We start from the raw sequence: 15,115 nt of genomic DNA on the forward strand, positions 1-15,115 counted from the left end.
TTCGATGCAGGAAACAGTAACAGAGTCCCTAAGTTTATAAACTGTAAGAGCTTTTATGATACTCGTGGATGCCAGCACAAAGTTCAGGACCGGCAAGCTTCCTATGCTGAGCAAACACCCACAGGCCTGCACAAGACCAAGGGTGGACAGCAACAGCAGGTGGCAACGAGATGCCCAGCAGCAGTGCGTGCTGACTCGAGAGGAGGACAGCCACTGTGGCAGCTTCAACTGGGAGACAGGATAAGCAGAGAGGGAATCCTCCAGAGGGACAAAGGATCCTTTGTACAGCAGTATAGAAGAGCTCGTTTTTACTGAGTTTAAAAAGCTTGCATGCGGGAGTCAGGCGGTAGCGCAGCGGATTAAGCTCACGTGGCGTGAAGTGCAAGGACCGGCGTAAGGATCCTGGTTCGAGCCCCCAGCTCCCCACCTGCAGGTGTCTGTCTGTCTTTCTCTCCCCCTGCCTTCCCCTCCTCTCTCCATTTCTCTCTGTCTTATCTAACAATGACATCAATAACAACAACAATAAAACAAGGGCAACAAAAGGGAATGAATAAATAAATAAATAAATAAATTTTGCATGTAACACACACACACTATACATGACAACAACTCTATGCTAATCTTTTTGTCTTGGGACAGTGATGGAGCCTCCCCACCCACAATTCCACTACCACCATCACCACCCCCTTGGGCTGACTTTTTTTTTTCAAGCATTATCTACTTTATTTAGGAAAATGAAAACGCACCTATAGAAACGTGTATGTAGTTTGGATAAAATGGCATGTGTTGATTCAGTCTTGGCTCTTTTGGTTTTTTTAATTCTTTAAATTTATTTTTGTTTTTTAATTTATAAAATGGAGATACTGACAAGATCATAGGATAATTTATTTTATTTTTATTATCTATGTATTTGAGACAGCCAGAAATCGAGAGGAAGGGAGACAGAGAGACACCTGCAGCACTGCCTCACCACTTGCGAAGCTTTTCCCCCTGTAGGTTGGGGGCTGGGGAACTTGAACCTGGTCCTTAAGCATTGAAACATGGGCGTTCAACCAGGTGCACCACCTCCGGCGGCTGGGCTGACTTTCTCACTCAAAGGGCCAGAGAGGCAAAGGCACTGTCGCACTGGAACTCCCCCTGGTGCCGCGGCACACCCATGTGGTTCTGGGGTCCAAACCTGGGCCCTGAGCATGGCAAGGTATACCCTACTTAGCGAGCTATCTCTCCAGTCTATTTTCTTTTTTTAAATTTATTTATTCATTTTCCCTTTTTGTTGCCCTTGTTTTATTGTTGTAGTTATTATTGTTGTTGTTACTGATGTCATCGCTGCTGGATAGACAGAGAAATGGAAAGAGGGGAAGACAGAGGGGGAGAGAAAGACAGACACCTGCAGACCTGCTTCACCGCCTCTGAAAAGACCCCCACACACACAGGTGGGGATCTGGGGGCTCCAACCAGGATCCTTACACCGGTCCTTGCGTTTAACCCGCTGCCCTATTGCCCGGCCCCCCAATGACCAATTTTTATCAGCGCACATGTGCAGGCACAGTCAAACACAGAGTTGAATCTGATTTTGGATCTCCAATAACTCACTTAGTTCTGCCATGGCTCAATTTGTGATAAATTTTCAATTTAAGTCAAGTAAGACAAATATGATGCTAATTCAATTATCCCACAAACCCTTGGGACAGTTTCAAAAAACCACCTAAACAAAATATTTCACTTAAGTTTCATAGACAGAGAAATTCTAACTTGAATATTCGTGTAGCACGATTTACATTCCACAAATATAGGAACCACAACTACACTTTTTTTAAAAGTATATAATCTGAAGGCTTTATAACGGGCTGCCAGAAAGGATTTCATTTTCCAAGTGAACTAAGTAACAGTTAAATTATGTGCTTAGGAGTATTTTAAACTCCTGGAAAAAAAATGTAAATGTTGTAATTAAGGAACCATTCTTTTATAGCATGTCATTTTGCAGAATGTTGGTGCTATATCCCACATTATATTGTGTCAAAATGCATGGGAGGAGAGAATTAAAAGCTCTCCCGGGACCTAAATGCTAAATTCCCAGGGTTTGGTGGGTGGAAGTCATAACATTTCATTACCAGGTTTTGATTACTGGGTACAGAGAGCTTCAAATAACAGCGAAACTCTTCCAAGAGATTCTAACTATATTGTGAAGAATCAGTCCATCAATACCCAAAAAGAACAAAGAAGCTACCTCACTACATGGTCCATTACATTCAACATAGTTTTTTTAAAAAAATTTTAATGTTTATTTTCCCTTTTGTTGCCCCCCCCTTTTTTTTTTTTACTGTTGTTGTTACTGATTTTATTGTTGTTAGAAAGGACAGAGAGAAATGGAGAGAGGAGGGTAAGACAGAGAGAGGGAGAGAAAGACAGACACCTGCAGACCTGCTTCACCACCTGTGAAGCGACTCCCCTGCAGGTGGAGAGCCGGGGGCTTGAACCAGGATCCTTCTACCAGAACTTGCCCTTTGTGCTATGTGCGCTAAATCTGCTGCGCTACCACCCAACTCCCTCAACATAGTTTTAAAAGGAACTCATCTACTCATAAAACTTAGGGAAAGATATGTTATCACTAACAGAAAAACAAAAAGCAATATAAATGACAAATGCCCGCAGAGACCTTTAAAGTTCCTTATTCGCTATCTATAAATGAGAACTCATGACTGGCCTGCTTCCAACCATGACAGGGCAGCGTCACATACGACTCCACCAAACACAAAGAAAACAGCCTAGAACAATGAAACAGCAACAGGCAACACAGGTGTGAGATCTGTAAGGAAAGGCAAAGATGAAGTGAGCATGATGGCCCAGTTTGCTGTTCAGGGCACGGTCCTAACCAGAGCAGCAGGGAGGCAGAGAGCTCGCTGTCAACACACACAGAGAGCACAAGGTGAAAGGACAGCTCTCTGTCACTCAGGAGAACTAAGCCTCCCCAGACACAGGCTCTGCTGGACCCGGATCTCGGACCTCCAGTCTCCACAACTGTGTGGAAAGGAAGTTTTGTTGCTTAGTCCGCCATGGTACTGTGTGTGGTAGGTAGCCTGAGCAGACTGACAGTCCAATCGAAAAGTTGAAGCTCAGTTCAAGCCCCCAAAAGGTCACACCTTAGGAGTAGCAGTCCCCTAGAATTCAGTTCAAGTAAAAATAAAAAAGAGCCTGAGGGTGGTGCACCACGTTACTAAGTGCAAGGATCGAGGTTCAAGTCCCCACTCCCTACCTTCAGGGGAAATGTTTCATGAGCTGTGAAGCAGATATGCAGGTGTCTAACTTCCTCTCTCTATCTTTCTCCCTTCTCAATTTCTCTGTCCCATCAAACAAAATAGAAAGAAAAAGGGGGTGGGGGGGGGAGAAGAGGTATGGATGGACTTGCCAACACCCATGTCCAGTGGAGAAGCAATTACAGAAGCCAGACCTTCCACCTTCTACACCCCATAAAGAATTTTGGTGTCCGTACTCCCAGAGGGATGAAGAATAGGGAAGTGTCCAATGGAGGGGATGGGACATGAAACTCTGGTGTTGGGAACTGTATGGAATTGTATCCCTGTTATCTTACAACCGTGTTAATCATTATTAAATAACTAATAAAATTTAATTTAAAAAAAAAAAAAGGCGGGCGGGTTAAGCGCACGTGGCGCAAATCGCCAGGACCTGCGTAAGGATTCCAATTCGAGCCCCCGGCTCCCCACCTGCAGCAGAGTCGCTTCACAAGCGGTGAAGCAGGTCTGCAGGTGTCTGTCTTTCTCTCCTCCTCTCTGTCTTCCCCTCTTCTCTCCATTTCTCTCTGTCCTACCCAACAACAACGACATTAATAACCACAACAATGTTAAACAGCAAGGGCAACAAAAAGGAAAATAAATAAATAAATAAATAAATAAAGGCGAGTGCCAGGTGGTGGCGCACCTGGTTGAGTGCGCATGTTACAGTGCACGATGACCCACGTTTATGCTCCCGGTGCCCACCTGCAGGGGGAAAGCTTTGTGAGTGGTGAAGCAGTGCTGCAGGTGTCTCTCTGTCTCTCTACCTTTTCTCTCCCCCTACCCTTTCAATTTCTGGTTGCCTATATCCAATAAATAAAGAAAAAAATTCAAAAAAGAAAGCCTAATAAAACCCTAAAATCTTCCAGTAACTGACAAAACAAAACTTAATTCTCTTCAAAGGAAAATAACAATCTAGTTTCCCTAGAAGGAAATAAATAAATAAATAAATAAATGTGAAATTTACCAGGTATGCAAAAAAAAAAAACTGCCCTACAATCAAGATAAAAAATAACAGATAACAGCATAACTTAAATGTCAGAATTCTTAATAAATAAATAAATTTCGATAGATATTTCCCATGAAGTCAAAGCAAAATATGGTCAGAATACCTGAGAAAATAGTGAATGCTCAGCAAAGCAGCTGAAAGCATAAAAAATAAAAACTCTGAATCTGAAATATGCATTTATTATTTTACCAGAGCACTGCTCAGTTCTAGCTAATGGTAGTGTGGGGGATTGAACCTAGGACCTCACAGCCTCAGGCATGAGAGCTTTTTGCATAAGCATTATGCTATTTCCCTGCCACTGAAAAGTACAATCTCTTAGTGGAAGAAAATAATCACTGGGTAAGTTTATGCAAACTGAAGGCTGCAGAAGCAGAGCTCTAGTCAATGGAAAGAAAAATCCAAAGAAATTAAGAAATTAAAGAACAAAGGGAGGAAGAAAGGATCATACCAGGAGTGCTGGCATGCTAATGTTGCTTCCTCCCCATTATGTGAGGCCCTGGGTTCCAGTCCCAGCACCAGTGGGAGCTCCATGAATGGCACAGCAGTGCTGCCAGTGTCTCCTCTCTCTAAAACAGAAATAGAAGGGGCTGTATGAAGGCACACCCAGTTCAGCACAAGGCCCCCAGCAAGGATCTGGGTTTGAGACCCCAGCTCCCCACGTGCAGGGGGATGCTTCTCCAGTGGTGAAGCAGGTCTGCAGGTGTCTGTCTGTCTTTCTCTCTATCTCCCTGACCTCTTTCAGTTTCTCTATTGATTTTATCCAATCAAATGGAAAAAATGGCCTCCAGGAGCAGTGGCAAAACAAATAAATCACATGAGGAAATAAAAGTCTTGCTTTCTTCCCAGCCCTATACTTTTTTTTAGTTTTAAATTTATTTGTTTTCCCTTTTGTTGCCCTTGTTTTTTTTTTATTATTGTTATACTTATTGTTGTTGATGTCGTTGTTATTGAATAGGACAGAGAGAAATGGAGACAGGAAGGCAAGATAGAGAGAGGGGGAGAGAAAGACAGACACCTGCAGACCTGCTTCACTGCCTGTGAAGCGACTCCCTTGCAGGTGGGGAGTCGGGGGCTCGAACCAGGATTCCTTATGCCAGTTTTAACCCGCTGTGCTATTGCAGGACTCCCCCCAGTCCTGTACTTCTCTCTCCCCAGTCCTATACTTCTAAGTACTGAATGATCGGTTATAATTTAACTAAAACCAACAAAAACAAATAACAGTGTCGTAACACTTCATGTATGTGAAATTTCAATCTATGCCATACTTCAGTCCACGGAAGTAAGGAGCCTCAATTTTATTGAAGAAATTAAGACACAGGACAACAACCAGGATAAAGCCAGACAGTAAGTGAGACAGAGGAATTTTAATCACGGTAGTTTGGCAATGGGTACATCTAAACTTTACATTAAAATCTCTTGAACTGGGCTGGGGAGATAGCACAGTGGTTATGCAAGACTAATACCTGAGGCTCCAAGGTCACAGGTTCAAACCCCCAGCCCCACTATCAGCCAGAGCTGAGCAGTACTTCTCAATAAAAAAAATAAAATAATAAAATAAAAAAGATCTTTAAAAAAAAGAAGAAGAAAAGAAAGTGTCTCTTGAGTGCCAGAGGACATGCAAGGCACCAACTATCACTGAGCTATATTCCTGAAAACAAGAATGCACTTTTTATTCAAAATTGTTAAAGAATCCTTCAAGGCAAGTTAATTGTCAGTTTCCTTATCTATGAATACAGTAAATGCATTTTATGAGACAAATGCAAGTATAAGTCTTGTTTGTTTTTAAGTAAAGAATCAGACAATATGCCATAATCAACTACTCTTTTCTACATTATCTAGCAGCACGGGAGTTTCTAAGAATTGGGCAGGGGTTGACAGCGTAATGGTTATGCAAACAGACTCTCATGCCTGAGGCTCCGAAGTCCCAGGTTCAATCCCCTGCACCACCATAAACCAGAGCTGAGCAGTGCACTGGCTGGAGAGTTTCACACCGTGTTGGAATGCAGACCAGTGTTTGACACCCTTCACTTCACACATCACCATCGACATTTTTAGAAGAATAAAGAGCTGGACATACAGGGTACTTTAAAATAGCCACTCAAAACAGCTATGCTCACATCTGACATGACAGACCTTAAAATAAATAAAATTTAAAAAGATAGGGATGAACATTAGTGCTCAGAGGATCAATCACTCAAGAGGACTTAATGATAATCAACATCTATGCTCCCAAGGAGAGGCCATCTAAATACATCAAACATCTGCTGAAAGAGCTACAGCAATATATTAAGAGCAACACAGTCATAGTGGGGGTTTCAACACCCCACTCTCTCAACTTGACAGATCATCCAGGCAGAAAATCAATAAAAAATTAAAAAAAAAAAAAAAATGAAGGAGCTAAATGAAGAGATAGATAAACTAGAACTATTGGGCATTTTCAGAGTAAAAATGGTGACTTCACTGTTTTCAGCCCATCTTGGATGGGGCTTTGAAGAAATCATGTTAAATGAAGCAACACAGAAACGGAAGGAGGAATATGGGGTGATGTCACTCCCAGGCAGAAGTTGACAAACAAGATCAGAAGAGCAAACACTAAGCAGAACCTGGACTGGAGCTGGTGTCCTGCACCAAAGTGAAGGGCTCTGGGTGGGGGGAGGGACGGTTCAGGTCCCGGAACAGGATGGCAGAGGACCTAGTGGGGGTTGTATTGTTGTGTGGAAAAATGAGAAGTGTTATGCACGTACAATTTCTTTATTTTTTAAAAATTATTTTATTTTTTATTATCTTTACTTATTGGATAGAGACAGTCAGAAATCGAGAGGGCAGGGGGAGACAGAGAGGCAAAGAGAAAGAGAGACACCTGCATCCCTGCTTCACCACTCGCAAAGCTTTCCCCCTGCAGGTGGGGACCAGGGCCTCGAACCTGGGTCCTTGCACATTGTAACATGTGCGCTCACCCAGGTGCGTCACCACCTGACCCCCAAACTATTTTATTTACTGTCGACTGTGAAACATTCATTAATCCCCAAATAAATAAAAGGAAGGAAAAGAAAAAGAGAAAAAGCCACTCAAGAGTCACCTTTTAATTTTTTTTTACCTCGAGGGTTATCACTGGGGCTCAGTGCCAGCATCGTGAATCCACTGCTCCTGGTGGCCATTTTTTCCATTTTATTGGCTAGGACAGAGAGAAACTGAGAGGGGAGGGGTTTACAGAGAGGGAGAGAGAAAGACAAGTGCAGACTTGCTTCACAGCTCCAGAAGGGTCCCCCCTGCAGTGGGGAGCCAGGGGCCCAAACCTGGATCCTTGCACTTACTGGTCCTTGCACTTCATACTATGTGCGCCAGCCAGATGCGTCACCGCCCGGCCCCCCGCCTTTTAATACTGTAAGCCACATGTTAAGAAGGCAAAAGGTCAAAGTCGGTCTTTGTATTTCTGCAAGTTAGCTTTCTTTTTGGCTGACATTTCCAAGATGTCCTCTGGAATCTTATTAGGTAAGAGTCAGCCCCTCCCAACTTCACAAACACCTTTACATCACAAAACATATCAAAAGTACGTATGCTGTAAGTATAATTGCTACTGTAACAGATCTATCAGGAAGAGCAGGACACTTAATGAGGCGGGGGGGGGGGGGAGTTGAAACAGCCACTGGCTAGTTTAGCTGGGCTCGTGCTCACAGCAGCTCTGTCGACAGCCCCAGCACACATCTTAAACACTGGAAGCCCTCCTCCTCCACTCCCAGCTCTGGGACAAGATTAAGTTCTCTAGGCAGCTCATTCTCATATGCAAAGTGAAGATTTAAACAGCGGCCACGCTTAGAAAAGGAGTGGTGAAAATTAAGCGCGATGAAAAGAGGTCAGGAAAATTTAAAAACTTCACAAACAGAAGATATAAGCAGGCTCAAAGTGCCCAAAGTCAGTCATCATTATCAGACGAATGTGTATTAACATCGCAATGAGGGCTGGCGAGATAGCTCACCTGAGGGTGCATCTGCCTCACTACACACTCAGGTTCAAGTCCCCGGCCCCAAGGCACTGGGGGAGCTTCACGGCTATGGTGTCTCCCTCCCCACCCCCAATCTGAAAAAAGTCAGCCTGGAGTGGTGAAACCTGGGAGACAACAAGCAAAAACATCACAATGAGCTAAGCCTAAAATGGTTTAAAAAAACGGGGAGAAGGTCAAAGCCGGGGACACGTGGCAGTCAGGGAGGAAAGAAAGAACAAAATCAGGCAATAAGCAATGAGGCAACTTGAGGGCTGGTGGTGGTGCACTGGGTTACGCGCATATAGCATGAAGTGCATGGACATGCGCCAGGATTCCAGTTCGAGCCCTGCGGCTCCTCACATGCATGGGAGTAGCTTCCCAAACAGTGAAGCAGGCCTGCAGGCCAGTCTCTCTCTCTCTCCCTCTCCCTCCTCCCTAACCCCACTCAATTTCTTCTCTCTCTCCTGTCAAATGAATTGAAAAAAAAAAAAAGGAAAAAATGGCCACCAGGAATGGTGGATTCAGAGTACTTGCACTGAGCCCCAGCAATAACCCTGGTGGAAAGAAAGAGAGAAAGAAGTGATGTATTTTGTTTTATTTTGATATGAGGGTGACAGGTGGCTGGAACTGCCAGCTGCCAAGTAAGCGAAAGGCAATGTTCTATGCCACACACTATCTAGAGTCTATTTTCCAGCACGCGGGCATCTATGGAATTCTTCATTTACAGGAAACAAAAGGGGAAAAAGTCAGCTTGAGAGGACATCCACTGAATATACTACAAAGGTATACTGTATATTCGCTTACCAAAAAAAGCCACTCTTGCCTTTGAAAGTTTTGTCAAAGTCAACTTGGAACTACTGAAAACAGAGCTAGTCTTGTAAACCGATGCAAGCTCAATCTAATAAAATAAATAAATAAATAAATCCTACACAAAGGATTCTTACCGAGGAACAAAACGTATATCCTTAACTATCGACATTAGTTCATATGAAACTATATATATCACGAGACAGGGTGGTAGCACACCTGGTTGAACACAGGCTACCACGCACAAGGACACAGACAGGTTCAAGGCCCCTGTGCCCACCTACAGGGGGAAGCTTCACAAGTGGTGAAACAGTGCTTCCTATTTTTTTTTCCTCTTTCCCTCTCTACTCCCCCTTCCTATTAAAAAAAAAAAAAAAAAAAAAGGAAAACAGCCACTGGGAGTGGTCGATTCAGCAAGGAGCCTCAGTAACAACTCTGGTGGCAATTAAAGAAAAAAGAAATATATATATATATATATATATATATATATATAAATTCAGCTTGAAAGACCCACTAGAACATTTAAAGGGCTGGAATGCTACCACACGTAGCACCCCCTTCAGGGTCTGCGGACAATAATCTTCAGGGAAGACGGGACTCACCAGCAGTCCTTCCTTTCTAGTCTTCCGAGCTGCTTCTGTCTGACAAGTCCAGACCGTCCCCACACGACTTCCTGGACACGCTGGCCCACTGCGATCCTGTGTCACAGTATCAGTGCCAGAAAAGACTGCTTACGCTCTAGTGAAATTCTACAACTACCAGAATGAATCGAGTTTCATCCTTAAAGGCTCTTAATTATAACGTGCCCACATCGTACAGACAGAAAGAGACGGTTCATTCTATCACAGCAGGTGAAAGTGCTGTCAGGAAAGAAGAGGACGAGGAAGAATGGGGGAGGGAAAGAGAAAGAAGAGTGTCAACAGCTATCCAGAGAATTGCTAGTCTGCAGGGGAGATGGCTGTTTTATTTATTTTGCCTCCAGGGTTTTTATTGCTGGGGCCTGGGAATCCACGACTCCAGGAGGTCATTTTCCCCTTTTATTGCCCTTGTTATTTATAGTTGTTATTATTGTTGTTATTGCTGTTGTTGTTGTTGAACAGGACAGAGAGAAATTAAGAGAGGAAGGAAAGACAGAGTGGGAGAGAAAGGTAAGACACCTGTAGACCTATTTCAAGACTTGTGGAGCGACCCCTCTGCAGGTGGGGAGCTGAGGGCTTGAACTGGGATCCCTGAGGCAGTTATGGTGCTTCCCGCCATGTGCGCTTAGCCCACCACACTACTGCCCGACCCGTGATTGTTTTATTTTTATATGTTTTCAATTATTTTTTTATTTTAAAACTTTTAAATATTTTATTTATTGGCTATAGAGAGAAATCAAGAGGGGAGGGGAGCTAGGAAGGGAGAGAGAAACACCTGCAGCATTGCTACACGAGAGGAGCCCCCCCCACACACACACACACACACACACAGGTGGGGTCCTGGGACCTGAACCCATGTCCTTGCATGACATAACATGTGCTCAACTAGGTGTGCCACCTGAGCCCGAGATAACTGTCTCAATAAAGAGGCAATGCAAATTACTTCATGTATTCCTGCTATATCTATCATACTTACAATACCATTACCTTTTTGCCCCCAGGGTTGTCACTGGGGCTCAGTGCCAGCACTACAAATCCACTGTTCCTGGAGGCCATCTTTTCCATCTTATTTGATAGGACAGAGAGAAACTAAGAGAGGGGGGAGAGACAGAGAGAGAGGAAGGAAGACAGACACCTGCAGACCAGCTTCACTGCCTGTGAAGTGACCCCCTCCAACAGGTGGGGAGCCAGGGTTCAAACAGAGATCCTTGCGCTTCATACTATGTGCGCTTACTGGGTGTGCCACTGACCGGCCCCTCAGAGCCATTACCTTTTAATGGCAGCTTTAGACTGAGAGTTCCTTAAAGGCGATAATTAGATTTTTGTATCCCCAGAACTCAACATAATAATTAATACATGATAATTATTCAATGCATGTTTGTTGGCTGGCAGGTGAGCAAAGGCATGGTTTAAGAAAAAAAAGATTTCTGCAGACATTTAAAGTTCAGTTCAGTTATCTGACTTGTCTTACTTAACTATTTCAACAAACAAGAAGTTTTAAGTTAGCTGTGGCATCTGAGAGGTCGAGGCAGCACTGGCCTCAGACCCTGAATCTGATTCCTCACATCACGCGTGTCACAGTGATGCTAGGATTCTCTCTCTCTCTCTCTCTCTCTCTCATGTTAACAAGTAAAAAGGGAGAACAAGTAACAAGAAAAGGGGAAAAGGGAGAAGCAGCAGCGGCTTTTACCTCTTTCCATCTAATTCCATTTACTCATCTAAATGAAGTTACAGGTGGGGCTCAACCAAACTCAACCCCTTCACCTTTCAACAGCCTCAAGGAAGCTGACTGAAAGTCAAATTTGGGAGTCCCGCGGTAGCGCAGCGGGTTAAGCACAGGCGCAAAGTGCAGGGACCAACGTAAGGATCCGGTTCGAGCCCCGGCTCCCCACCTGCAAGGGCGTTGAGTCACAGGCGGTGAAGCAGGTCTGCAGGTGTCTGTCTTTCTCTCCCCCTCTGTCTCCCCCTCCTCTCTCCATTTCTCTCTGTCCTATCCAACAACGACATCATCAATAACAACAACAATAAAAACTACAACAAGGGCAACAAAAGGGAATAAATAATCACTTCCTTTAAAAAAAAAAAAAGAAAAAAAAGAAAGTCAAACTTGAACTAGACAAACAGGCACTAGAAGCTTCAGAGGATGGCACCGTCCTCGAAACAAGCTGCACACAGCAGAGTTTCTTCCTGGGGTCTGCAGTACCTACCTCTTTTATTACAGCAGAATTAAACAAGCCCGGGGACCTAAATGCAAAAATATCTTTGCTGATTTCTACCTAAAAAAGTTTTCAACTGGAAAACAGTGCGCTTTTGGAAGAGATCGGCCTAGAAAAAGAGCCCCACCGTTTTAAAGTTTGAGAACTGTTCCTCTTACTGTTTTTTGCGTTTTATTTCAATAGGACAAGTGAAGCCTACACAGTAGCAGTAAGTCAGGGGTACAAATCTCCCTGTGCCAACAAAAAAGAAAATCATATTTCCGAACAGTAGAGGTGGTGAGGTTCAGTGATGTTCCCTCAGTTTATGCCAGTCACTGCTGCCTAACTCCCAGAGAAGAAATTTTAAAATTCTGGAGTGGCTGGAGAGGTGGTGCAGTGCAGAAAGCCCTGGACCCTCAAGCATGAGGTTCCAAGTTCAATCCCCAGCATGGCATGAGCCAGAGATGCTCTATTCTGTCTCCTCGGAGGCACAGACATGAGAGTCTCCTGACATAAAACCATTATCCTATCTACCCTGCGCGCATCTCGTTTTCTCATTAATGTAAGTGCATTGTTTTAAAATTGACCTGTGTGTGTTTATTTTACCAAAGCACCGCTCAGCTCTGCCTTATGGTGGTGCTGAGGCTTGAACCTGGAACCCTGGGCACAGCTGTGCTTGTCTCCCCCACCCCAAATACATCCTCGTAACGAAATAATGACGATGAAGCGTCATGTTAAAGGGTTGAAATGCTGAAAAGAAACACAGGAGGAAGAGATCATTGAGGGGCCAGGCGGTGGCGCACCTGGTTAAGCGCACACACTGCGGGGCGCAAGGGCCCGGGTTCGAGCCCCGGGTCCCCAGCTGCAGAGGGAAGCTTCACAAGTGGTGAAGCCAGGTAACAATATACAGAGCTTCTGGCCCGTTGTTGTTGTCTGCAAATCTCACGATTTCTTCCTTTTCAGATTCGACGACCTTCCCGGCGATGGTGGGGGAAAGAAACCCCGAGGCCGCACGACCGGGTTGGGGGGAAGGTCTATTCGTCGACAAGCCAGGACACAACATTGATGCAAAAGGGCCGCTGGGGGGTCGGGCGGGGGCGCCGCGGGTTGAGCGCAGGGGGCGCCAAGCGCAGAGACCGGCGTCAGGATCCCGGTTCGAGCCCCCGGCTCCCCACCTGCAGGGGAGTCGCTTCCCAGGCGGTGCAGCAGGTCTGCAGGTGTCTGTCTGTCTGTCTCTCCCCCTCTCTGTCTGCCCCTCCTCTCTCCGTTTCTCTCTGTCCTATCCAACAACGACAACATCAACAATAATAACTACAACAATAAAAAGAAACAACAAGGGTAACAAAAGGGAATAAATAAATAAATATATATATATATATATATATAATATAAAATTCTTATGGGGCGGTATGGTCGGGCGGTGGGGCATCCGGTTAAGCTGCGCGTATTAACATGCACAAGGACCCAGGTTCGAGCCTTGGATCCCTCCCTGCAAGAGGGAAGCTTCACAAAGGGGTGGAGCAGGCCTGCAGGTGTGACTCTCTCTCCCCCTCCCTATCATCTCCTCCCTCTCTACTTCTCTGTGTCCTATCAAATAAAATGAAAATGGAAGGAGGAGAATAATAATAATAATAAAAGATAAGAAAAATGGTCACTGGGAGCAGTGGGTTCGTGTGCGGGCACCGAGCCCCAGCAAGAACCCTGGCGGCAGGAAAAAAAAAAACCCTGGGGGGTCGGGCGGGGGCGCCGCGGGTTGAGCGCAGGTGGCGCAGGACGCAGGGACCGGCGTCAGGGTCCCGGTTCGAGCCCCCGGCTCCCCACCTGCAGGGGAGTCGCTTCCCAGGCGGTGCAGCAGGTCTGCAGGTGTCTGTCTGTCTGTCTCTCCCCCTCTCTGTCTGCCCCTCCTCTCTCCGTTTCTCTCTGTCCTAGCCAACAGCGACGACATCAGTAACAACAATAAAACAACAAGGACAACAGAAAGGATACCGATTTAAGAGGATTTATAAAGGGCAGTCGGGCCCCCCGCGCCCATCAGCGCTGGAGCGGCGGCCCCGCGGCCAGAGCCCCCCGAGGGTCCCGGGGGCGCATGGAGCGAGGCCCCGAGCGGCTCCGAAGCAGCAGGCAGTTTGCACCGCCCACCGGCCCAAGCCGGCGGAGCCCCCCGCGGCCCGCGGCCCTCCCGGGCGAAGGCGCCGGTGCTCCCCGCGGGGTCCCCGGCCCGGAACCGCCGCCGCCGCCCCCTCTCCAGCCGGACCAACGGCGGCCCCGGCCCCGGCCTCTTACCCACGTCTTGCTCGAAGGGGTTGGCGGTGAACAGAGGCATGTCGCCGGCGCCCGGCCGCTGCTGGCTCGCTCGGCCCGGCGGCTCCCTCCGGACGGCGGCGCTCCCCCGGGGCCTCGCACTTCCGGCCCCGCGCCTGCCCGCCTGCCCGCCGCCCGCCTGACCCGCCGGCTCCCGGCCCCGCCTCCGCCCTCGGCCCCGCCCCCGGCGCCGCGCCCGGATCCAGAACCCCGCCCTCCCCGCGCATCTGCTCAGCGGCCTCGCTGCGGCCGCCCGACTCGGAACAGTCGCAGTCCTGACCCCAGGGCTCTCTAGGCGTCAGGCGCCCGCCGCGGACACCCTGCCCTCGTTAGGACCCCGATGAGCCACGGAGCGAGGACCTTCGGGCCCGGAAGTTGTCGGGCCTGAAACTGAGCGACGCCAGGGAGCCGGAAGTTGCTAAGCGGCCGGTCGCGCTGCAGGGGGGCGCGGCTGCAGGGTTCCGCCACGGCCAAGGGGGCGATGGTTTAGTTGGCTGCTTCACGGTCGTGCCGCGGCGCCCAAGTCTTTGCTGAAACGGATGCAGCCTTGGCTTTGAGAGTCTGCAGAGGGCTTGGCCCTCTGCCGTGGGACCTGACAGCCTAGGACAGAGGGGTGACGGGGCCTCTTCTCTTCCTCTCCATGATGTTTCTCTCTCGCTCTGTTTTTCACCCTGTGACTGGAGAAGAAAAGAAAAGAAGAAGAAAAAGTAAAGAAAAAGAAGAAAAATGCATCGGTAGAATTGTGTCAGCGTGAAACCCCAGCCAGCATAGCTTTGATGATGATGATGATGCAGATGTAAAAATGTTTTTTTTAAGAATAGAATACCTTTCAGCTATTTAAAAAGTGAAATCTGGGCGAGGGAGATAGCATAATGGTTATGCACCAACGTCCC

The 15,115-nt window shown here is 46.8% G+C and overlaps 1 protein-coding gene across 5 annotated transcripts in view; it reads right to left on the reverse strand.

The window, feature by feature from the left end:
* Positions 1-14,347, reverse strand: part of STAM2 (signal transducing adaptor molecule 2) — a 51,590-nt gene extending 37,243 nt beyond the window's left edge. For all 5 annotated transcript variants that reach the window (XM_060178141.1, XM_060178140.1, XM_060178139.1 and 2 more), the window contains exon 1: positions 14,205-14,347. In XM_060178141.1, the coding sequence (XP_060034124.1) occupies positions 14,205-14,244 (40 nt within the window). In that variant the 5' untranslated portion in view covers positions 14,245-14,347. The remainder of the gene's footprint in view (positions 1-14,204) is intronic.
* Between the last annotated feature and the right edge of the window lie 768 nt (positions 14,348-15,115).

The sequence above is a fragment of the Erinaceus europaeus genome, chromosome 18 (genome assembly GCF_950295315.1).
Source record: "Erinaceus europaeus chromosome 18, mEriEur2.1, whole genome shotgun sequence".
Taxonomy (NCBI): domain Eukaryota; kingdom Metazoa; phylum Chordata; class Mammalia; order Eulipotyphla; family Erinaceidae; genus Erinaceus; species Erinaceus europaeus.